This window comes from Stegostoma tigrinum, chromosome 7 (genome assembly GCF_030684315.1).
Source record: "Stegostoma tigrinum isolate sSteTig4 chromosome 7, sSteTig4.hap1, whole genome shotgun sequence".
Taxonomy (NCBI): domain Eukaryota; kingdom Metazoa; phylum Chordata; class Chondrichthyes; order Orectolobiformes; family Stegostomatidae; genus Stegostoma; species Stegostoma tigrinum.
Window position 1 is genome coordinate 50,733,788 of NC_081360.1, and position 25,472 is coordinate 50,759,259.

The 25,472-nt window shown below is 38.8% G+C and overlaps 1 protein-coding gene across 4 annotated transcripts in view; it reads left to right on the plus strand.

The window, feature by feature from the left end:
• Nucleotides 1-25,472, plus strand: part of ubr3 (ubiquitin protein ligase E3 component n-recognin 3) — a 311,396-nt gene that overhangs the window by 138,994 nt on the left and 146,930 nt on the right. For 2 of the 4 annotated variants that reach the window (XM_048535342.2, XM_048535343.2), the window contains exons 23-25: nucleotides 1,555-1,587; nucleotides 2,310-2,773; nucleotides 16,580-16,668. In XM_048535342.2, coding sequence (XP_048391299.1) covers nucleotides 1,555-1,587; nucleotides 2,310-2,773; nucleotides 16,580-16,668 — 586 coding nt within the window. The remainder of the gene's footprint in view (nucleotides 1-1,554; nucleotides 1,588-2,309; nucleotides 2,774-16,579; nucleotides 16,669-25,472) is intronic. The other 2 variants (XM_048535344.2, XM_048535345.1) reach the window with 1 other exon arrangement.

The following is a 25,472-nucleotide window of genomic DNA, read 5'->3' on the forward strand; positions in this document are numbered from 1 at the left end:
TACCCTCCTTCCCAATTTGGACCTCTTGACCCCATTATGTAGCTTTAAAACCCGCTCTGCTTTCTTCATAATTGGAATCACTGGAAGCTGGCCCCAACGTGGTTGTTGCATGGATTTCCCCAGCAGTACAGTCCCCACTTCCCGGGATTAATGGCAGTGTCCATCTTTCTCCATTCCACTGACAGGACAGGATATCCAGGAGTGCACTGGAATGGTACACTTGTTTTTATTGTTTCTTTTAGACGTAGGCTTCTCGGGGTTTTGCATTCATTGCCAACCTTAATTGCCCTTGAGAAATTGATAGTTACCCTCTTGAACTGCTGTGGTTTGTGGATTGTGTTTAGCGTGGTTGGATAAAAGGGGTAGTGATAGTCACTGGACAAATATTCCAGATGTCCAAGCTACTGATTTGAGGGGGTGGGTTCAAATTTCACTGCTGCTGGAAATTTAAATTGAATTACTAAATCAGGAAAGAAAAGTAAGTCTTGGTGATAGTGACTGTGAAAAGTATTGTAAATTGTTATATAAATCCAACTGGTATATTAATGTTCTTTTAAGGGAAGAATGTTTGCTGCGCTGACATGGTCTGTCCAAATGTGACTTCAGTGAATACACTCTGAATGACTTGCTCGACCATTTCAGTGTAAAAGCAATATGAAGTGGGAAACAGATGTTGACATTGAGAGTGATGTCGTATCCCAAGAAAGAATAAAACAAAATGCACAAGTGTTAGGAAGGGCGGTCCAAGATTTTGAGGCTGCAACAGTGAAAGAATAGTGATATAGTTCCAAGTCAGGATGGTGTGCAACTTCTAATGGATCATGCAGGTGGTAGTATTCTTAATCTGTTTCACTTGTGCTTTTAGGTGGCAGAGATTTCATGTTTCGAAGGTGGTGTTGAGGGAGCCTTGGTGAATTGTTGTGGGGCATTTTGTAGATAACACATACTGCTGCATTAATCTAGACCAGGAGAAGATAAAGACATGAAATAGGAGAGGACAAGCATGGATCTAGGGAATACCAGAAATAATGGTCTTGCTGCAGGATGAGAAGCCATAGCAATTGATTCTCTGGCCTAGAAGTTGAATGGGTGCTGATGAGAGAATCAGAGGAATTATTATGTTCCAGGGGTAGATAAAGATGAGCAAAGAATGAGATTGATGGAAGGAAATTGGCAAAAACAATTGGATTGATTGGAAATGGGCCTGAGGAAGCATGCTGAGAGTGATGGCAGACTCAAGTGGGAAGCACTGGGTTTGCATTGAACTATTCAGTTGTAGTTTGGAAGAAGACTGAGAATCGATGATGAGGTATTTGTGTCAGTTCACTTTATTTTGGAAATATGTAGTACCAGAAACAATATGATTGTCCAATTGTTTTTTACTTCATTGAGGACACTAGGGAAATCTTTGGTTCCTTTTAATATCACACTGCAAGGAAATGTTGCATCACTGGGTATGCTTGCATTTTCACTAAAAAATGGTGTCCTTTACTTTTTAAAGCTAACAGTTCTATGCTTTACAACATTTCTTTCATCTCTCTTCCTCTGTAATAGGGGTCAAGAAGGGCTACTGCTCTCAACAGAGAGGTACTCAAGTTTTTTTCTTGTTTTGAATAATCAATATATCAAAGTTCTTGCTTGGAATGTTGCAGAATTCACTTAATAAGTAGACATTGTAGGAGAAACAAAATTATGATTGGAATGCTGCCTAAAATTATCTTTTCAATTCTGTAAATCTTAAGATGTTAATTTACTGTCTCGGATACATGACTCACTGTTATCTGTCCATGTGCTTGGATTTTGAATTAGTTAAAATTTCTCATTTTTCCTTCTTATCCACAGTCCCTTTTTTTTCTCCAGCTTGCTGCCTGGTGTTCAGTGTACCTGTATGTGAATTCTGTAAATGGAAATTGTTTTGTTCTATGCTTTAGAATAGTTTTCAGAAGAAAGGGAAGCATGCAGCTGGTTATATAATTAGAAAGTAGAAGAATTTCATCTTGCTGCTTGTTTGTAAGTTCGTGAGAATTGGTGAAAAGGTTTTTCAGTTTCATAAGAAATGAAATTCAAGTTGTTGTCGTGAAGTAATACTCAGCACATTTTAAACAAAAAATACTACTTTTTTAAAAATTGGGAAGAAAGGTCTTGCACCATGTTGAAAGCAGACTAATAACAATGGTTTCACGTGAGTACAGCTTGTTAGCAATCTAGCTTAATATCAAGTATACCCGTAGTTGTGAATGTCCACCGACATTTAAACTTTTAAAATTTTATTGTTGCAAGAAATTTTAATTTTACTTCATTTCTTTTAGAATTCAAATACAGCTCAGGTCTTCAGTTTGGTTGCAGAGCGCAGAAGAAAATTTCAGGAGATTATAAATCGCAACAGTGGTAGTGCAATTCAGACTGCAGCTGTGAGACCAAAGACATCAAAGTGGACTGCTCTGAATTCAACTCCACAACTTACCACAACCATTTTGGAAGTCAGAGAAAGCATGCTTTCTTTACTTATTAAGCTTCATCATAAACTCTCAGGAAAACAAAACTCTTATTATCCATTTTGGTTGCAAGATTCAGAATCTACAATCAGCTTGGACCCAATGCAACAAATCCATGGTGATGGGATAACAGCAATAGAAAGAATTCTAATAAAAACTGCGGCACGGAGTCGCCAGAACAAATGTAGCATTGAGGAGATCTGTAGGAAGGTGTCACCACCTGTACCTCCCAAGAAGAGTAATTCAGCAGATAAGAAAGCTTTGGATAAAGAAGAAAGGTAAATTTTTTTTGGGGGGGGAAAAAGTGTAGATTTAATTGAATGGAATTTAGAAACAGAAATAATGAGGAAATGAAGCTTATTTAAGTGTACTTTCTACTTTTGAATATTATATCTGGAAACTGTAATTGCATCATATCTGTTTTAAGATGTTAATTGTACTCCATAATTTTAATAGAAATCTAATAATGGAGGAAAAGCATCTGCACTTTAGAAGTTTTTTTTAAATGTGCTTCTCAGTCATGAGAAGCAGTGTTACTCAAGCTGTCTATAAATAATTTGCTTTGTGTTTGGCCAGTGAAGTTGTGACAACAGAAATTAATACAGCAGTAACAGCAATATTCCTGCTAAGGGTAGGGGTTGATGTTAAGAGGACCGAAGGGATGGTAACCCAAAGACCTGTCGTATTGGATGTGTTTATTTTGGCAGAAGTTTTAAAAAGACTGCTTAATTTTTTTTTGTTTAATTTGTAATAAATAAAATTAACAACACTTTACTTAGACAGTGGTGGAAGTCTGAAATACAGAGATAAAAAGTGAATAAAATCTGCACTTGTAAAGACTAGGTAAATTGAGAAACGTTACATTCATGCCACAAAAATACCTGATAATGGCCCCACACAAGACCACCTAGCCATAATAAAAACAAAGTGTTAGAGAAAATTAGCAGGTCAGAAAGGATCAGTGGGCAGTGAAATAGAGTTAGTGTTTTGAATCCCATGATTCTTTAGAACTGCCTTGGGACTTGATGTTTTGGCGTCTACAGATGCTGCCAGACATGCTGAGTTTCTCCAGCATTTTCTGTTTTTATTTCAGACCTTCAGCATCTATGATATTTACCTTGTATGAGGGATTCTAACCATCACCCCAAGCCATTTGGTGGCATTACCACCATTGAAACTATTGCCCAACAAGTTCTTGAACTGAACATGGATGAAAAACTGAACAGAAATAGCTAGAGAAATACAGTGGTCAGAGACCCCAAATTCAGTGGTACACATTTCGCCTCCTGTCTCTGTAATGCCTGTGCACCATCTACAAGGCACTTGGCAAGAGCATGATGGAATACTGTCCACTTGCTTGGATGGGTGAAGCTCCAATAATACTCAAAGCTCAATACCATCCAGGAAAAAACACTCTCTTGTTCCACCATCTTTAACATTCACTCTCCTCACCAGTGATGAAGAGTAGCAACAACATGTGCTATCTACAAGATGGACTGTAGCAAATCACCAAGACTTGTTCAGAAGCATATTCCACACCCCAAACTCTACTGACAAAGGACAAATGCAACAGATGCATAGGAACGCCAATACCCGCAAATTTTCTTCCAGGCCTTATAGCATTGTGACATGAACTGTATACTATTCCTTCATTGTTATTGGCTCAGTATACTGGAGCTGCTTTCCGAACAGCATTGTTGGTGTTCCTACACCCTGGAGGATTTCAGTAGTTTAAGAAGGCATCTCATTGCCCCTTCTCCACGGCAATTAGGGATGGGCAATAATTGCTAGTTTAGCCAGAGATGCCTAATTCTGTGACCAAGTATGAAAACAAGACTATTTAATCCTAATTCAGATGACTAACAATACAAATGTAACTTGCAGTATGTTGCGCTTGCCTTAAAAAATTTTGATCATGTCTCTCAAAATTGTAAGTGAGGCGTAGGTAGAGTTGACTATGATATATAAATGAGCAGCAAATGATAGAAATTTTAATTAGAAAATAGTAAATTGAAGCAGGACCAACTCTTCAGATGTTCACACTTGTACTGCACATGAGGATTTCTGTTCTACCAGCATATGTTGTCAAAACATTTGTAAGGGATTCAATTGTAATAGAAAAGGGATTCCATTCATTGTTGTTTTAAAGACGTCAAGTTATGTTGTATATCAAAGTAGCAAACTTATTTAAATTTAAATGCGTGGTTCTCCAAGAGCCTGGCAACTGTTATATGAAGGTACATACGAATATGTGATTAAAGAACAGGAGCTGGCCATTCAGACCCTCAAGCCTGTTCCGCCATTCAATTCGATCAGGCCGGTCTGATTGTAATCTCAAACTAATCCAATTTCTGCCTACCCTTGCTATGTTTCAATCCCTTTATTTAACACGAATCTATCTTACCTTAAAAATATTCAAGGACTCTTCTACCACCACCTTTTTCAGTAAGAGTTCCACAGACGCCCCCTTCCTCCATGAGAGACAACAAAAATCCAATTTCTGATATCGTATTGCTTTATCTATATTTATATTCAATAGACAAATTTAGCAGTTTGCATGTATGTTAGGACACGGGAATTGCTATAGCTTCTGTTTTTTTTAAAAATTCATTCATAGCATGTGGGCACACAATTTATTTTTAGTCCGTATAATTTTATCTTTTAGTAAACCTGTTTGCTGGAACATGGAAATCTGAAATTAAGATTAATAGAATCAAACTATTGATGCTGAACGAGACTGGCTTTAATTTATTTTGGATTTCAAGTTGAGTTTAACACTGATGAAAATGGAATGGGCAATAGCAGGTGGTGATGACCTATTTTTCACTGCTGACCTGTAGACAAAGGAAAAGGTAGCATTGCTCACAGGATGGTATGTTGCCATAGGAACCAACACTGCAGTAACACAAACCAAATTGCTACTCATAGTTACAGCCTCGATGTGTCTATCCCTTAAGCTGCCAAAAAAAAACTGAGCTGAATGGAATCTGTCAAGATTTGTTGATGTCATCTTATCAGGCATCCCTCTTTACCATGAGACCAGGTGTCTGTTTACCATGAGGTGAAGTGTAAGTAAAATATGCCTTGAGCCACTAATAAATTTATAGGCTGTGCAGGAAATAGAATGAACTAAAGACAAATTAACATCAGTTTTCTAAGACGTTCCATGCTAAATTTTGTAGCAAACGCAGTTCTAATCATGTGTGTTGATTATTGGTCTGTTTTCTGTACTACTAAATCTCACTTGAGATCGTATGAAAGCACTAGTTGACCAACATTATTCTAGTTAACAACAAAAACAGAAATTGCAGGAGGAACTCTACAGGTCTAGTAGTATCTGTGGAGAGAAAGCTGCGTTAACATTTCAAGTCCAGTGACCCTTCTTCAGGAAACAAATCTCAGACCCAGTGTGTTTTTGTTTCAGGTTTTCAGCATGTTTAGTTTCTTTGTAAATCTTATTGTTCTTATCAATTTGATTTGTCCTACTTCCATTTTGTCATTGGACTGTGAAATTTGTTAGTGTTTATGGAATACAGACAGAAAATCATTTGAGGCTTTAAAGGAGCCGTTTTTATGTGCAGCTCACTTTTTTTTGTACATTAAGTTGCCAACTAACAAGGTTTTTCAATGCAAATACAGACCAGTAATATAGTGGAAGAAGTAATGATAGTGCCAGGAATTGTTACCTTCTCATCAATGCCTGATTTGGCAGTCTTAGCATCATACTTTTGCAGAAAAGCTAGTAGTGACTACGACAGGTAGAAACATTGATTTTGACTTTGTATTCTATAGTGATAATTTTAATGCGCCCTGTCTGGTGGGAAACTAATATCGGATTAGCCAGCCATTTTGTTCTACTAAGCCCAATTTTTCTTTGTTAACTTTAATGCCAATCCAATCTGTTCAGTTTCTGGCCAGGCAGGTAAAGGCAAAATTATCTCAACATGAAATTGTAACAATGTGTTTGGTATGTGTGAAATTATAATTGAAGATACCAGTTGATCTCTAGCAGTGATGCAAGGGGATATGACTAGTTCCAACAGCTGGGTCAAGCATGATAGAATGCAACAGGAGGAGTGTGGAAAAGAGTAAAAAAGGAAGGAATGAACATGGGTATATGAAGTATGGATGAGGGCATTGTAGGGGTTTAGCTCAAGATGCAAGACAATAATCAACAATGATAGTAATGTTATGCTGGAGCCTCCTTCAGATGGGAAACAGGAAGTGTAAAGTGAAAGAAACAGCCTGTGGAGGAAAAGGGTGGTGAATCTGAAATGGTTGAGAGGAATTTGCTTGGGGCAGTTTGCCTTAACCAGGATGTTGGGGGAAATAGACTCTGAAACATTTACAGCTTGGAGGGAGGCTGTTCAACCCATTGTGCCTTGCCAATCAATTTAGATCTGATTACACTAATCTGATTTTCCAGCTTTTGGTTAAAAGCTTTGGAGGCTATGGCAATACATGTCAGTTTCTAAACATGTCTGACCTGTTAAGAGAATTTGAGTCAGTGACCATTCAGACAGAGTTCCAAACTCCTGCCACCCTCCTGGATGAAAACTCTCTTTCCTTTTGAACCTTTTTACTTAAATCAATGCATCTGGTTATTGAGCTCTCTGTTAATGAAAAAAGTGCCTTCCTATCTATCCCCTTCATAATCTTATACACCTTTCCAGTCTCCTCTCAACCTTCACTGCTACCAACAAAAATAATCCCACCATATACGATCTTTCCTCACAGCTTCAACCCTCCAAACCCTGTGGCATTCTGGTCAATCACCTCTACACCCTCTCTAGTGCAATCACATCCTACCTATAATGTGATAACAGAACTGAATGCAACATTCCAATTGTGGACTAATCTGCATTTTATATAATTCCAGAATAACCTCTTTGCTCTTGTATTTTATACCTAGGGTAATAAAAAGCATGAATTCCATATGACCATAGTTTGGTATTTACCTACGTTATTTTTAAAATAAGACTTTAAATATTCACATCGGGTCACAAGTGTTTGGCTTCTAAGTAGAAAAATGGATTGCCTTCTCTTCCTTCTCTCGTATAAAATTTAGGCTTCACTGCACGTAATTCTAGTGTCATTTGGAATGCTGGCCCTGGAGCTGAAAATTCAGCTCCTGTCAGAAACATTCAGTTTGTTTCTCATAGTCGTGCCCTAAGCCCTCTGCCTTCATTGTTGTCTGGAATGTATTAGTGATGGGGAGTAGAGCCTCGGATATTTTATTTTCTCCTTTTTAGTTTAGCCTTTTTCTGGCTGGTATTATCAAATGTTTCTTCAGTTGAATTTATATCTACTAGATGAATCCAGTGTTCAATTTCTCAACATAGTTCATCTAATCAAATGAGGATAAAATGGAATAAAAGCAAAGCACTAGACAAACTTTCTGGGTTTGGCACCATCTGTGGAGAAAGAAATAGAATTAATGTTTCCAGTCCGACATGACTGTTCTCAGGAGTAAGTTTCATGAAATGGGTTTTAGTTGTCTCAAAGATTTTCATGCAATGCAAGAGTCTGTCTCAAGTTGTAATCTGGCCCAAAACCATTGAGCTAAACAATGTCTATTGTTTCTTTCTAGTGTATTAGTTCAGTCTTTAGATTCTGTAAATTGACTCATTTTCTGTTCTTTGAAATTTCACACTTTTTCAAATTAATTACAACTGGATTTTCAATTTGAACGGTATTTACAAAATGTGGATCACAGCAAGAATTTTTTGTTTCTGAGTTAATCAGTGAAGGCAACCTTTCACTCCATTGAAGTGCTATTGATCCATTTTAGACCTACAATTCGCAGTTTGTCACAATTTGATGCATATGCATTTCCCACATTATCTACTTGGCTTTCATAATTTCACAGCTGTCAATCAGGACCAGATTAGGATAGCCTCTTGATTTTTTTTGATGAAAAGAGGGCCAGATCTTTGTTGCTTTAAAAAAAAATTGAATTTTGGCTAAGATCATGTTATGGAATAATTGAAAGAGATGGTGACTGCCTGGCTGTAATAAATCACACATTAATTATTTAAAGCCTACCTAATTATCTCCAGGTGTAAACATTGAATTATTTGATGTCAGAGTTCTTCTTCTTCTCTGGTGTAAGTGCTGTCACTTGCCAGAACAATGATCGATTAGTTAAAATGTTATTGCCTATTCAGTGATTAAAGATAATGGTTTCATTTGGGTGTTCTAAAGTTGGAGGATGTAATACGCTGGTCTCAAGTCAAATGTCACCAAAGCTCATTTCAGTAATGATTCAGTTGGAGCCCTTTAAATTTCTTACACCAGCTTTACAAGAAGAATATTATTTCCTGATTTGACTCTGAATATTCAGCAATCCTTTTGTACAACGTAATCCTGTTTACTGAACTACACAGTGATTTGTGTGCGGAATGAACTGCCAGAGAAAGTGATGGCGATGCAGGTACACAGTTACAGCATTTAAAAGACATTTGGATAAGATCACGAACAGGAAAGGTTTGGAGAATTATGGGCCAAATGTAGCGAGGTGGGACTAGTTTAGCTTGGGAATATGATCGGCAGAGTCTGATTAGACCAAAAGATCTGTTTCCATGCTGTATGAATTTGATTACTAAAGTCAAAGCATCTTTCTAAGTTTTGAAGGGGTGGTGAAAGAAAACATTTATGGACATTGGGAAGAGATGCAAGTGAGTGTGAGGTGGTAGAGTTATCTGGTCATTGACATAGGGGTTGAGTGTATGCAGAGATCTATAATTTGGTATATAGCTGATTTCCCCCATCCCTAGCTTGAGAAAATGGTGAGCCACAGTTTTGAAATGCTGATATCCATATAATTAAGACTCAATCGCCATACTATTAGGGAGGGTGTTCCAGGATTTTAACTGAGTGACAGTGAAGGAACAGCAAGTCATAATTTTGTATGCTTTGCAAATGTTGGTAAAGTAACAGAACTAATAATAATCACAATTTTCCAAAGTGCTCCAAATTCAGCAATTAGTCTTTTAGACTGAAAAATTTCAAATACCACTTGATAATTAAAGTTAGGGGCAAGATCAGCATGGGATGGACTGACTGTAATGAGAGGTTGTCAGAGAAAAAATAGTAACTGACCAATGGGCTATCTTCAAAGAGAAGATAGTTGCTTCAAATGGGAAAGGAAGAATGAGAAAGTTCAGAACTCTCTGGATGACACATGATATAGAAATTTAGGTAAAGAAGAAAGATGTGCTTAAGACAAGTGTCATTACAGAAAATAAAATTGGGGATCAAAAGGAATATTGAAGTTTCAGCGTGGAAAAAAATATCAAATAAGAGAAACCAAGAGGAACTATGAGAGAAGACTGATAGCCAGCATAAAGAGATGTTCCAGATTCGTCTATGACTGTGTAAATAGTAAAACGGTGGCCAATGGTGTTGGATAGATTGTTGTTACTTAAAGTTGACAAGGCACAATTACTGATAAAATGCATTTATGGACTTTGAAAGAAATGAAAGTTGGAATTGTAAGGCACTGGGTGCAATTTTTCAGTCTTGCCTAGCCTCAGGAGAGGTGCCAGAAAACTGGAAAATTTGAAACATGTGACCTTATTCAGTTGTAAGGATAAGCAAAGCGTTTACAGATAAGTCAGTTATATTTTGGCAGTGGGAACCTTCTGGAGACAATTATTTGGTGTTGAAATAGTAGCAACATGGGAATAAGGGTGGGTTGGTGAGCAAGCCTCTAAAGATTTCTAAAGAGGAAATTACATTTAACAATATGCCAGATTGGTGGTGTAATTCACCATGCCAGAAATTCCCAGAAAGTTTGTTACAATTGAGTGCACATTATAGGACAGATGTGAGCATATGGGAGCAAGTCCAGAAGTGATTTTATAAGAATGGTTCCAAGGGTGGGAAAATCAGGTTAATAAGACCATAAGACGTAGGAGCAGAAATTAGGCTATTCGGCCCTCTGAGTTTGCTTTGCCGTTCAGTCATAGCTGATAAGTTCCTCCTTTCTCCCTGTAACCTTTGATCCCCTTGATAATCAAGAACTGACCTATCTCAGTCTTAAATGTACTCAATGATCTGGCTCCACAGCCTTTTGTGCCAGTGAATTCTGGCTGAAGAAGTTTCTCCTTATCTGTTCTAAAAGGTCTTCCTTTTACTCTAAGGCTGTGCCCTCGGGACCAAGACTCTCCTACCAACGGAAGCATCTTCCCAACATCCTCTTTTGTCCAGGCCATTCAAGTATTACAAAGAACAAAGAAAATTACAGCACAGGAGCAGGCACTTCGGCCCTCCAAGCCTGCTCCGACTGAGATCCTCTATCTAACCTGTCATCTATTTTCTAACGGTCTGTGTCCATTTGCTCCTCGCCCATCCGTGTACCTGTCCAGATATATCTTAAAAGACCCTAACGTGTCTGCATCTACCACCTCTGCTGGCAACTGCGAAAAGAACCTTCCACGCATATCTCCCTTAAACTTTCCTTCCCTCACTTTGAACTCATGTCCCCTAGTAATTGAGTCTCTCACTCTGGGGGGGAAAAAGCTTCTTGCGACCCACCTGTCTATACCCCTCATGATTTGTAGACCTCAATCAGGTCCCCCCCTCAATCTCCATCTTTCTAATGAAAGTAATCCTAATCTACTCCATCTCTCTTCATAGCTAGCACCCTCCATGCCAGGCAACATCCTGGTGAACCTCCTCTGCACCCTCTCCAAAGCGTCCACATCCTTTTGGCAATGTGGCGACCAGAACTGTACACAGTACTCCAAATGTGGCCAATCCAAAGTCTTATACAACTGTGACATGACCTGCCAACTCTTGTACCCAGTACCCCGTCCTATGAAGGAAAGCATGCCGTATGCCGCCTTGACCACCCTATTGACCTGCATTGCCACCTTTAGGGAACAATGGACCTGAACACCCAGATCTCTCTGTTCATCAGTTTTCCCTAGGACTTTTCCATGTACGTATAGTTCACCCTTGAATTAGATCTTCCAAAGTTTCAATTAGATCCCTCCACTCATCTTTCTAAACTCCAATGAGTATAGTCCCAGAGTCCTCAAACGTTCCTCATATGTTAAGCTTTCCATTCCTGGGACCATTCTTGTGAACTTTCACTGAGTCCGCTCCAGGGCTAGCATATCCTTCCTGAGATATGGGGCCCAAAACTGCACGCAGTACTCCAAATGTGGCCTGACCAGAGCCTTTTAAAGCCTCAGTAGCACATCCCTACTTTTATATTCAAGTCGTCTTGAAATAAATGCTAACATTGCATTTGCCTTCTTGAATACTGACTCAGCCTGCAAATTTACCTTGAGAGAATCCTGGACTAGAACTCCCAAGTCTCTTTGCACTTCAGACTTCTGAATTTTCTCCCCATTTAGAAAATAGTCCATGCTTTTATTCTTACCAAAGTGCATGATCTCACACTTTCCTACATTGTACTCCATCTGTCACTTATTTGCCCACCTCTCTTAACCTGCCCAAGTCCTCTGCAGCCTCGCCACCTCCTCAATATTACCTATCCTCCCACCTACCTTGTTGTATCATCTGAAAACTTAGCCAGAATGCCCACCATTCCTCCTTCTAGATCATCATCTAATGTGAAAAGTTGTGGTCCTGGCATTGACCCTTGCGAAACACCACTTGTCACTGACTGCCATCCTGAGAAAGACCCCTTTATCCCTACTCTCTGCTTTCTCCAGACAATCAATCTGCTATCCATACTAGCACCTTGCCTGTAACGCCTTATCTTGCTCTGCAACCTCCTTTGTTGCGTCTTATCAAAGGCCTTTTCGAAGTCCAGTTAGACAGTATCCATTGGCTGTCCTTGGTCTACCCTGCTCGTTACTTCCTCGAAAGAATTCTAGCAGTCTTGTCAGACGTGACCTCCCCTTGATGAAACCATGCTGACTTTGTCCTATTTTACTATACACTTCCAAATATTCAGCAATCTCATCCTTTATAATAGACTTCAAAATCATCTTTCTCACGGTTCTCGGGTTACGCTTATCGGCCTGTAATTTTCCGTCTTTTGCCTTACCCTCTTTTTTAAACAGGCGTGTCACGTCAATGATTTTCCAGTTCTTTTGGACCCACCCAGAGTTTGGTAGTGAATCCCTAGATATTCCATGAATTCGTTTTCATCAGGATGGATTTTTGCAGCTGCTTGTGGGAACATGGACTTCGTGATTTAGTGATGTGTAATGAGGCACATTGATCTAGGAGCTTACGGTGAAGGAACTATTAAGGGGCGGTGACCATGGTATGATAGAATTCAGCCCAAGTTTGAGAGGTAGAGTCTTGAATCAGATGTAACAGTATTACAATTGACTGTTGACCTTGGAGGCATGAAGATTAAGAGACCTGAAATGGGTTTTCAGAACTATGGAAAGAATAGATAGGGAGATACTATTCTTACTTTGTAATCCACATCTTGTTCTTGTTTCTTTTACAAGTGATCTGCCAAAGAATCAAGGGTGAAGTGAAAGAAATTTTTTTTACTCAGAGCATTGAGAGCATGGAATGCATTACCTGATAGTGAGGTGGACAAAGGTTTATTTGAGATATTGAACAACATATTGGATGATTATTTGGATTAAAAATAATATGCAATGGTATGGGGAGAAAGTGGGAGATTGGCCTTTTGTACCTTTATACTTACCTCTTGTCCCGACCCTGGAAAAAATACTTTGCTTGATTCACTTTTGGTTGCATTTCCAAAATTCATTTTGCGTTCCATTCTCTGCAGTTTTTCTTTAGCTACTGATGTTCTCAATCTCACCATCAGCTCCACCTAGTTAGTCCTCCACTAGACCCTTCTTTTTACTTAAGGAGATGCAGGCTTGAATGGCTGTAATGGACAACAAGTCTGGCCATTTGCTGCCAAATCTAACTAGATTGCATGAACTACTGTTCTTTACCTCCTGTGCAGTCAGCTGTCTTGGATGCTCCTCACTTCATTCAACTGTGTGTTGTGATCTGTTGTCTGTTTCTCTTTCTCCCCTCTAAAGCCTCATTTCTGGTGGCTAAATTCCCAGTATGGGCCTATTTTATTAGCTTAAAAGCCTGATGAGCCAAAAGTCATTCATCCCATGACATACAATATGGAAAATACCTGGTTGTGGATTTTTCTCAAGCCTGATTTCAAATTCCTGTACATCACTGAGCATCATCTTGCGTTGAAAGCAAAATAAGACCCTGTTTCAGTCTCTCTCTTGCTGTGAACTGTTGGGAGCTCGTACTGCAGAGTACCTAGCGATACATAATCTTTCAAGGTCTGCTTCAAATTCCTGGACTCTTCTGAACATCAGGAAGATATTTTGTGCCCTAACTTGCACCAGCAATACCTCATGATCTAAATTTACTCTTTTGCTGATCTTCTGCACCATTTAAAGTACCTGTGGTCAATCTGTTTCCCTAACACCACCACCACTGCAATTTTGGGAAGCCTTCTGTCTAATTGATCCTATGTCTGCCACTTATTCATGTGATTTTTAAGTTTTTTGTTCTGTTTCTTGCCGCAGATTACATGGACGTCCACTTGTGATCAAGCATGTAAACTATAGTTATTTCTCAGCAGACTCTGGATTTGTTATCTAGAAAATTCTTGTATTGGATCAAGGTCTTTTTCCACCAATGTTGAGTGGTAGTTGGCATGTAACGACCTCTACAATGTTGGAGGAAAAATAATCAACCATAGACATCTTTCATTTGTTAGAATTATGTTTGCAACCTGAATGTAAGGATGCTCATTGACAAACGCAGCATTGAAGATCAGTGCACCTAGCATTGTAGCTGTTAAATTAGAACACCTTGATATCAACTTTGCTACCTTGATTATAGGGTGGCATTCAGGAGGAAGTCAACTGAGGGAATGGCAGGTGCATCTTTTTTTCTGGAAGGGCCTTCTCGAAGAGGAATGATTCCTCCATTGATTGGGCTTTATCATTGGAAATGAAATGAGCTCATCTTGCAGCTCAGAAGTTTCTGCAATGAATTTAGTAAGCTCATGATTTCTTATCCCGCTTGAACGAGAAATCAGTGTACCACTATCAGCTGTGCATATGCTCCTACATTTGAGGTAGAAGATGAGATCCCATGAGGGATTCAATTCTGATCTTGATAGCAGTCAAATTGATTCTCCTGTGAGATTTCAACAGTAGATTTGGGAAAGACCAACAGTTCTTTGTGTGCGAAGAATTACTCTGATGACCAATTCAGCCTTGTCATTTGGGCTTGCAGTGTGATGTACTTTTATGTACTGAACGTTCCATATATTAAACAATGTTCTGCTCTTTCCGGCAGAAACAACTTTCTTTTTATTCAGTCACAGGATCATCTCTGGCTGGGTCAGCGTGTATTGCCCAACTCTAGTTGACATTGAGAAGGTGGTGGTGAGGTGTGTGTGTGTGTGTGTGTGTATACTTGTGCCTGTTTCAAACAACAAAATAGGTGATAGTCATTTGCTAGTTAATTTCTCAGGAAAATGCCTTGCCCAAGTCAACCTGCCCAGTTTAAAATTTAAAGCCTAGATGTTAACATGAATGGTCGCTAACTGGTGCATTCTCTATGGCAACACGCCTATTAATGAGTCCATTTGAGTTGATACTCTTGCAAATTGTTGTGATGGTGAGTGCAAAACAAAAAGCTTTGACAAAATATCTTTTGTACTTGCAATGTCCAGCACTTTATTAAATCTGTAACATTGATTGCAACAGAACTGCAACATGTGATTGAATATGATAAACTGTAAGTTTTAAATCCCTGGGCAGTCCCCAGTCAGAATCACTTTTTTAATCATTAAGAAATGCGTGATAATATTGAGCTTTATAAAAATTTAAAATTTTAAAATAATTGAGGAACAGTTTAAAAAAAAAAGAATACTGAATCTCAGTGGGCCATCCTGAACCAACAGGAACACTTTTGATTCATATTTGATTTGTCTTAAATATTTACTGTATATAATTCTATATAGATTGGTCAAGGAAGAAATTATACTGGGATTAAATGGAAGATAATTCTACATCTGATCACAATTTTGCTTCCATCAGTATTTGTGTTTGATCAGTTTAAGCATCTGTTATTGTAGCTTTGTATATTGGATGATTCTAAGATAAGTTTAAATTTGTACAAACCTCCTGTACTTGCTAAATGTTATCCTTAGCTCAGTGTTGGTGTATATTTGCCCCTGAGTCAGAAGTGCTGCACTAGTAAAAGCGCTGTCTTTGAGATAATACCAAGTCTGTCATGTTACTTTGGACATAAAATGTCCAAAGGTAGTATTTAAAGTAAGTGACAATGCTTCCCTAGTGTTCTTGGAGAAATTGTTTTTTATTTAAGGATAATGTCAGTAAAATAGACCATCAGGTCATTTGTCTGTTTCTGTGTGCAAGTTGACTACCACATTTTGACTACAGTGTGTCAACATTGACTCAATGGCTGTAAAACACCTGGTGACATCCTAAAGTTTTGAAAGGCCTTCCAGAAGGACAACTGATTTTGTGTTTTCTTACTCTTTATCTATCTGTGCACATGTTGAAAAGCTGAATGATGGAATAAAACTTACAAATCTTTCTTCTGGTCGAATCTAACGTGTTCCATTTATTGCTGATAAATGGAACACCTATGAAGTAGGCAGTAGTTGGTATAAAATCTGAGACTAAATATATTTATAGGTTCATAACATTTAGAAATGCTGCCTATTATTTAGAGATAATAGGAACTGCAGATGCTGGAGAATCCGAGATAACAAGGTGTAGAGCTGGATGAACACAGCTGGCCAAGAAGCATCAGAGGAGCAGGAAAGCTGATGTTTTGGGCCCTCTGAAGGGCCCAGGCCCGAAACGTCAGCTTTCCTGCTTCCAAGATGCTGTTGGCCTGCTGTATTCATCCAGCTCTACACCTTGTTATCTCTGCTAATTTATATTTTTTCCTTTGGTCACTAATTTTATTCTATCATGCTGACATTGATTAATGGGTAGGAGGAAATTTCTGCAGTTTAAAAGGTGACTGAATCTAAAAATTTTTGATGGGAATTGTTTTTTTAATCTTTTTTTGCCAGTTATGGTTACATTTTGATAGGTTGCTTTTTCTCCATACAGACGTCAGAAAGCCAGAGAGAGACAACAGAAGTTGCTTGCTGAATTTGCTTCAAGACAAAAAAGTTTCATGGAAACAGCGATGGATCTTGGTAAGCTTTGGTCACACGCACGATTTGTCCAGTTGAGTTTATCACTATAATCTGAATAACACAGTTCTTTGGATTCTAATGTATTCAGAATCTTTTTCTTTATTCCCTCATGGAAAGTGGGCATGGCTGGCATGGTGAACATTTGTTGCCCATCCCTAATGCCCTTGAACTGAGCAGCTTGCTCAGACATTTGAGAGTATATTTAACAGTGAACTATATTCTTGTGGGCCTGAAATCACGTTTAGGACAAACCAGGTCAGGGTTACCTTCAATAAAGGACATCAGTAAGCCAGACAGGTTTTTGCAATCGTCAGTGGTGGGTTCATGCCACCATTCCCAAGACAAGATGTTATCATCCACATTTATTACTTGAAGTTAAATTCTGCCAAATTTAGAAGAATTACTATCTTGTACTTCTTACATCACAGTAATTGAACTGCATTGTGACATCAGGAATTTTACACTACTGAGCTAAGAGCAAATGTTCAGGGAGTTACATAAAGAACAAGACATTTGGAGGTGGTAGGAGGAAAGAAAAAGCACAGGTGCAATGGAAAAATATAATCCTTTTTTTGACCCAAAAGAAATGTAAGAGAACTGTAAAGAATATTACAGAGCCTGTAGAGAGGAAAATAATCAGGAGCAACATTTGGAAAGTAGAAATCTGGGAGCATTACAAAATGTGAAGAGAACACGCCGAGTTGGAGAAATAACGTATTGCTATTGGTTCAACTCTCCTATGTCTGATATTGTTTTGACATGAAATTTTTGTACCAAATTGGCTTTTTAATAATGATCGTGGTCCTTCACTAAATATTGATTTTGTCAGCCTATGAAATTGAAGCCTGGGATGAGAGTTCAAAAAACCTGCTTGGGTGAATTGAAGGGAAGAAAAAGATACCTCCTCTTGAATGATGGCAGAAGACTGAGGGGAAGTGATGACATACCGTGAGGGTTTGGTGGAGACAGCCTCTTAGAATGTGTATTGGTGGAGAAAGAGAAAATCTTGATACAAATATCAGTGTTTTAACTGGTGAAAATAGATGGAGTAATCAGTGTCCATGCTTTAAAACAGCAACTTGACTTGCTTACTGAGCCTGCTAATCTTTCTTACTCTTCATTATTGTTTCTGAAAGGGGGAAAAGAAATTGTATAATAAAATGTGCCAACAAATAAAGCCATGTCAAATAGCATGGGGAATCTACTTATGTGCCTCCTGCCACTTAATTTTTTTTTCCCCCCACGTCTCCTTTTCCTGTTTGGACGGGTGTGTGGCAAGTGGGGCTTGAATTTGTACCTTCTGACCTGAAAGTGGGGACATGACTACAGTGATGTCTTACTATTTAAAGTATTTTTAAGCATGTTGTGATCCACCTTTATGGCTGGTAGGCCTTGAACCCAGCCCTCTGGCCTAAAAGTTGGGACACAGCTATAGTATTCTAATTTGATTAGTCTGTGGAGTGTGTCCACAGCTGGAACCTACAAACTTCTGATATCAATCTAGTTCACTGAAGAACATGTTGTAACGCACTGCTAGAGCAAGAGGGATTTGTACCTGGGCAGTTTGATCCAGAGAGCCAGACACTAGTACTGTGCCAGGGACCCTTCTCTTTCTTTTTAGTTAGTGATTTTTAATCAACTGGTTCAGACTTGTTGTGACACGCCTCTGGGCCTGGTGGAAATTGAACATTGAATTTTTGACCCGGAGCCAGGGACAATACTTCTGCACCACAAAAACGCTCTCCCAATGTGTCTGTGTAGTTTGGAACAAGCAACCTTTTGTGTGAAGTGAATGTAAGAACCACTATAGTACAGAAACATGGCAGTCTCTGAATAAAAATGTCTAAAAGACAACAATCTGTTCAGAATTGCAATGACACACGACTAGAACAAGTTGGAATTGATCAAGAACTGCCGAGTTCAGAGGAAGGGTCATTACCACTGCACCAAAGAGCCCTAGAAACCTACTACATGTGACATTCCATGGTGGTCTCCTGTCCGAGTACAATCTATATACCTGAATCTTTTGAGCTCCTGAGTCTGCATAGTTTTTGCGATCAGACCAGATTGGGCCTTGTTAGACTTGTGTGACAATAGGCTGCTGTTGCTCTTCAGCTATATTCAATTAACCTATCGGATATGTTATGACGCACCTCTGAGGGAAGATGGGACTTTAACCCAGTGCTTCTGGCCAGAGTTAGGGACTGCATCACAAGAACCCTTCTAAAAGCATCCAGGTAAGAGCTTCGACTCTTGACCCTCTCTCTTTAAAAATCTCACACTTTACCGATTAATCCATCTGGGCTAAAAAACAAGATTTGTGTTGCAGTAAGAGTCTGTGAGCCTGACAGAATTTGAACACACTACCTTCTAAACTGGAGTCAGACATGCATCTGATGTACTGTGAACTCTTCTGGAACAGTTGGGACTTGCACCTGAGCCTCCTGGCTATCCATGCTGTCACCCCACCCCGGTTTCACTTTTTTTATGGTGTTCTCAATGACTTTAATCTCTTTAATTGGTTGTCAGCAAGCATTGTGTGTTGTCTAATTATATCCTTCTTTTAATTTATAAAAGACTAAAACCTCTAACTTCAAGAGTGGAAAATGTAGTGTGTCAAGGTTTTAAGAAGCCTATAATCAGGGTGGCAGTGAAGTACTGAAAGCGCGTGTGGATTAAATTGGATCACAAATTGCTTTGGAAACTTTCAGGGATAGTGGTACAGCATTAATTCATGGCTGCTGTTTGAAATGCAGACAGCGTTGTTGCTTGCTGTTTGACTACTTTGTGATCTTTGTGATCGAGCTCTAAATGTGCTGTTCATTGGCTGTACATATCAGCAGAGGACCAAACATATTGCTACTTTCCACTATTAAAGCTAGGTTGCCTCTAAAATGGGAAGTGCATCGTGACTGTGAATGTCTCTGAAGTGGGCCTTGTAATACCTTCAGCCATGCCCTGGGGCTGAGATAGTAGGCCTCCAAGAATCAAAACCAACTTCTGTGGTGCTGGATAGTACTCTACCCACTGTGTGGATTTTTCCCATGATTCTCATTGACCGCCCAGCTCATTTCTGCCTTGATGTCAAGGACAGTTATTCAATTCTGGAATCGAGCCGCCCTGGTAGGTCCTAAAATGAGCATAATGCTGATGGGCAGCAGCATCAATGATGTCTTCAAACATTGTTCTAATAATGGAGAATAGATTAAAAAGGCACTAACTGGCCAGATTTTTAACTACTTTTTTCACAATGTCAATGTCAATCAGCAAGCAACCACATAGAAGTCCATATTCCAGTCAATATCCTATATTGCACAGCCAAACATGACAAAGCAGCACAAATGAATTCGTCACTTTTTAATTATTAAACTACTTACAGGTTAGTTGCTGGTTTTTGCACTCTGGCCATTGTTACAATTTTACAAGCGTTTGGTGGTTACCACAGCTTCGAAGGGCAAAAATCGAAAATGCTCAGGAACACCACCACCTCCCAAGTTCCTAACCGAGCCCTATGTTGTCCTAAGTTGGAACTATATTGCTGTAACTTCAGTATTGCTGGGTCAAAATTGTGGAGTTCTCTTACTGACAATATTGTTGATTTGCTTAAACTGTATGGATCTGCTAGCAATGCTCAGATCCCATGGAAGAATAAGAAAATATATTTGCTTTGTGTACTTCTGGTGAACAATAGTTGCAAATGGCAGAAGCCTTCATAAATCTGATGCAGGGTGTAAATCACAAAAGAAGTATGCAAGTTCGCAGCAGATGCCATTCTAGTCCATGTATGACATTTGTAGCATCCAAACAGCAGACAGTACTGAGCCCTAGATTTGTGCGCAATGAGTTTAAGAAGCTTTCTTCAAGCCCTTTTTACTATTTCTGAGTTTACTTCAATGTTTAAGGTTGGATATTTAATAGCAGCCAGGGGATACGTTCGGTTTGGATAGACATATAATTGGGTTTCTCGTTGTAAGATCTTAAGAAACACTCTCTTAAGTTTCAAGACCAGGTAGGATTGAGTTGTTAACGGCCGAAAGCAAAATGATCAAGTTGACACTGTATGATTAATTTGCCTGAAATGAGTTTTAGTATCTGGTTAACATTCTAACTGTCAATTGTTATCACCATTATTCAACTACCACTAATCCGGAATGATTGGCCTCAAAAAAAAAAGGTGTAGAATATAACTGGAGGCTACGGATATATTAAGATATTTTCCTGTAACTCAAAATTTTGTTGAAATCTTGATTAATATATGAAGCTGTGATGAAATATTTATTTTTCCATGTGAATAGCTGAAATATTAAAAAAAGTATATTTAGGGGCCTTGATCAATGCTTCCAGGCACCCAACTAACACCAACCGAGTTTCAAAGAATTCTGCGTGCTTCTCAGGAGGTATTTGAAATGTTATTGCTTAGTCCTTGAAATAGAAATACCTTGGGCTAATAGGAACAAAGTGTAGTTGTCTTTTTTTAGTGCTGGCAAGGTGACATTAGGAATGTCTTGCATTATCAAGCTGTTGAGCCTGGTTAGGAAAATAAATTGGAATCCAACTGTCTTTTGGGGAATGAGGTGAAGGGTTGAGACAGAAGGTATCAAAGTGCTAATAGTTGTCTGCCTCTAGAGAGCTACCCTGACACACAATGTTTAGTAAGGGAAAATGTTCTCTGCAATTAGAGACTTGTACTGCACTCAGCAATTTTCTTGCATATTTACTTAACTTTAAGCGTCTGTCTAATATTATTTTGATGTTGCATGCATAAGCAATTAAATACAGAAAGGCACCTGACCAAAATTTTAAAATATTGAGTATTAGGTGTTTTGGATACATTCTTTTTGATAACCTCATGTTTGGCTTTTAGTGAAAATTGTGGTTTTACTTAACTAAGGAGAAATACTGGTCTGAATATGGTATAATTCAGTTGTGTAAGAGCTTTGCATTACGAAACCTGATTTCTCATTTACAAAATTTCCATTTATGCAGCAGAAAGTCTTTGTGAACAAAGTGAATTGAAATTGAGGTAAATTGAACTTTGTATACCATGAAAGACTCTAATTTACTGACATTTTACCAGGTCATTCTAAGATTTGTAATGAATGTGAAATTGGCTTCCTTTTATATATGCTGAATGGATGTGGATTGAGAACAAATACACTTATTGATTATACTTAGTACCAAATAGGCTTAACCAAAAAATTGGAACTGAAGTAATTTTTAAAAAGTATCTGTGCGGATTGGTCTAGGCCGGAAACGCCAGCCTTCCTGCTCCTATGATGCTGCTTGGCCTGCTGTGTTCATCCAGCTGTACACCTTGTTATCTCTTTATGCAGATTGAGACTGTTTCTCTTTGTTTCTTGCACGTTATGTTTTGCCACTGTGTGTTCGGGCAGAAGGGAATGATTGTTATGCATCAGTAGGAGATGGCCAGGGCAAAGCAGAGGTCCCAACCTCTTGGATATCTTGGAAGTTAGTGTAAATGCACGAAGCATTTAGGGAGCAAGCTGTGCTTGTGTAAAAGCTGGCTTGAAAACTTAACGAAAATCCTCCCAAAGGACTAGAGGTTTTGTGTGAAAAGTTGCCATTATGACAGTGTGCGAAATCTGGGTAGGCCTGAATAAGAGTCCATATGATAGTTGATTGGAGGTAAATGTAAAAGTAGATCAGCCTTATGTAACTAATTTTCTGTCATTAGCTGTGTGCTACTGAGGGGTTAGAACTCTGAAAAGCTTTGGATAAGTGGTTGCAAAATACATGTGGGGCTTGGGGCACAGAAAAGTGCCAAGAAGCAGTATCATCTCAAGGCAGCAAGACAGCTGGTATTTTGCAAGTGTATAGATGCAGAGATATAACTTTATAAACCAATTGGGATGCAATGGCAGACAGTTTGAAAATCTACAATATTGGTTGTTGTTTAAGCTGGAGTTCAATTGCCTGACAATTCATTTCATTTCATATTGAAGAAATAAGAGGACTTCACTGTTAAGTTGGGGGAAGACAGAGGCCATATACTCAAGGGGAGTTGAAATTTCTCATAAGAAAGATAGAGTTGAAGCTTATAATGATTTGGCGATTGCTAATACCTGGATGAGTTGCTGAGGAATTGGTAGGACCTGTCTAGATTATATCTTAATGCACTTCACTCATCTATCTATTCTATTATATTCACTGCTCACAATGTGGTTCCCTCTGTACCGGGAGATGAAATACAGACAGGGTGGCCGCTTTGTGGAATGCCTATGCCATGTCCATAAAGATGACCCATAGCTTCTAGTTGTCTGCCAGTTCTACAGACACTTCTTCTTGCCAATGTCTTGGGCCTGCTGCTGTGCTCCAGTGAGGCTCACCATGAGCTGGAAAATCTCACACTGGACTGAATATTGAGTTCAATAATTTTAAAGCCTGAATACCTCCTTGCATGTCCATTTAATCACCCCGCACCCCAGTCCCAGTCTTGTCACCAACAGCTTTCAGCATAAACAACCCATTTTCACCTACTCCTTCTCCTTTATTGTCAGTAAGCCAAGGAAACAGAAAATCTATCAACCATCCTTTTGAGTGCATAACTTGCTTGTCTGGTGGGCTCCAGCTCCATCTATCTGCTCACTCCAATAACGTTTGAGTCCCTTCAGGATTGTAGCGCTCCTAAATTCTGTGAAGAGGGTAGACAGCAGCTGCCAGCAGAAAAACTTTGGATAGTTCTTGACTAAAGGTCAACTTTCAGATAATTGATGGGGAGGTTTTTTTTGAGAATCATGTTAGAGGTTAAGTGATGTGTGGAAACCAAGTGCTGTGGGGCCCTGCAGTGCGTTCCCAAAAGGGAAATTTTAAATCCTCTCGAGGTGCCTCTTTATGTGCGTTGGGGACCTGTTGCCATTATGGAATTTGAGTTGCATAAACCTGTAGCCTTTTTTAGGCAAACACTTCAATTGCTTTTCAAAACTTTACAGAATCACATTACAGTAGTTGAAAATAGTCAGGATCTGTGTAGCTATTATCGTGTTCATCTATAACTGCTTATTTGCCTGATTTCCACTGGAGTGATAGGGTTAAAATGAAACTGCTCAAGGCAATAAAATTGAATTGCTTTGGTTTTGTTTATAAACAACAACCGTTGTACAATGTTTTAGATTAAAACAAAACTAATTTTATTTTGAGGTTACCTTAATTGTAAAATGTAGAAATGGATTTTATATGTGCCAATTCTCGTGGATGTTTTGTACCATAATACATTATGGTCACAGTGGCAATACGTTTTCTTTAGCCTGAGGCAATGGTGTATGACTTTAATAGAAAGCATCATTTTCTGGTTGTGCTGGAACAAATTCACAGTTGGTCTTTTGACCTTCATTTCAAAGCAAATATTGATACGTTTTCATGAATTTGAAATGTTTGGACATTTTAAGTTAATTTACAATGGTGTGTTTGTTGTTGCATTGTATTATGAGCTTGTGTCAATTGGAAACTACTTATTACATGATAAGAAATTGATTTCTACAGCTACAATGTACAGCTCCTGCGATGTCGCTTGTGGATGGATTAGTTTAAATTTTATTCAATAAACATTTTGCAGTAATACAATTTTGAAGAAATACATTGTTGAAATTCTGAGTTTGGGCCTTTCTTAGTAGAACAACAGGACAATTTGATCCCAGTTGATCTTAATACAGATCAAGCCAGATCCCAGAGTTAATAGGGCTCTTGTTCCACTGTGATAGTGTTCCTCGCTATCACGCAGGAGGCCCAGGTTCATGTCCCACCAGCTTCAGTGATGCGTAAGAATATTTCTGAATAGCTTGTTTAGGAAAATTATCAAAATCCCAGAGTGAAACTTAGCTGGTTAGATCCTCACTACTTTTTCTTTTGTCCCTGTGACAAAGTCCACTCCTTAGTCATTTGATTCCATTCCTTTTGAAAGGAATTTGTTTGAGTCTGAACCAGATCATTTACCTTATTCTAGTCTCTAACTTCTTTCAGCCTAAGTGTCAATGCCCCTTCAGTTCTGACCTCTTGCGCATTCCTGGTCTTAATTCCTCTGTTATTGATAGTCACGCCTGAAACACTGAGCCCTAAACTCTAGAATTCCTTCCCAAACCCATTCCACACCCATCTTTCTCTCCTACTTCAAGCCATAGTTTTTGTTACTTGGTTCATGAACCATTCCTGCCTTGTAGTGTGGACAGGCGACACACTCCCCCCTTAAACTCCCAGTGTCTTCAATAGTTCCTTAGCTTTTATGTAACAATCTAAAGCTATCAGTGGTTTATCCTAATTTGTAGCTTAGTGGAATAATGTATAGGAATTTTCGTCTGTGCTGTACTGTTCTTATTGCTGTGTAGGCAGCACATAAAGGATTTGTTTGATATATGTACATTCCTAACCTTTTAGGATTAGTTAGCTGGTATAATAGTGTTTAAAAATTATGCTGATTAGCAAAACACGCAATGTAGGAACAAGAATAGCCCATTCGCCCTCATGCTGGTTTCCTTATTTGATGAGACCATGGCTGATCAATATCCCAACTTCACCCATGCACCTTTTTTTTAAATATCCTCGACCAACAAAAACTCTACCACCTTCAACCCAGTTGAAGACTGAAAGGTTGCAACTGCTGCACAGTCAGTGGTAAAGGCTGACTATGAGCTGCTCCATTGAACCAAACCATTAATTTTTGTTAGCCCTATAAGTCATCTTCCATATAAATGACAGAAAAATTGACATTTAAAAGATTATTTGGCAGACATTTTTGTCCCTAGGAGTATTGAATGGCAAAAATAGAACATAGGCATGAATTTGCTAGGGAA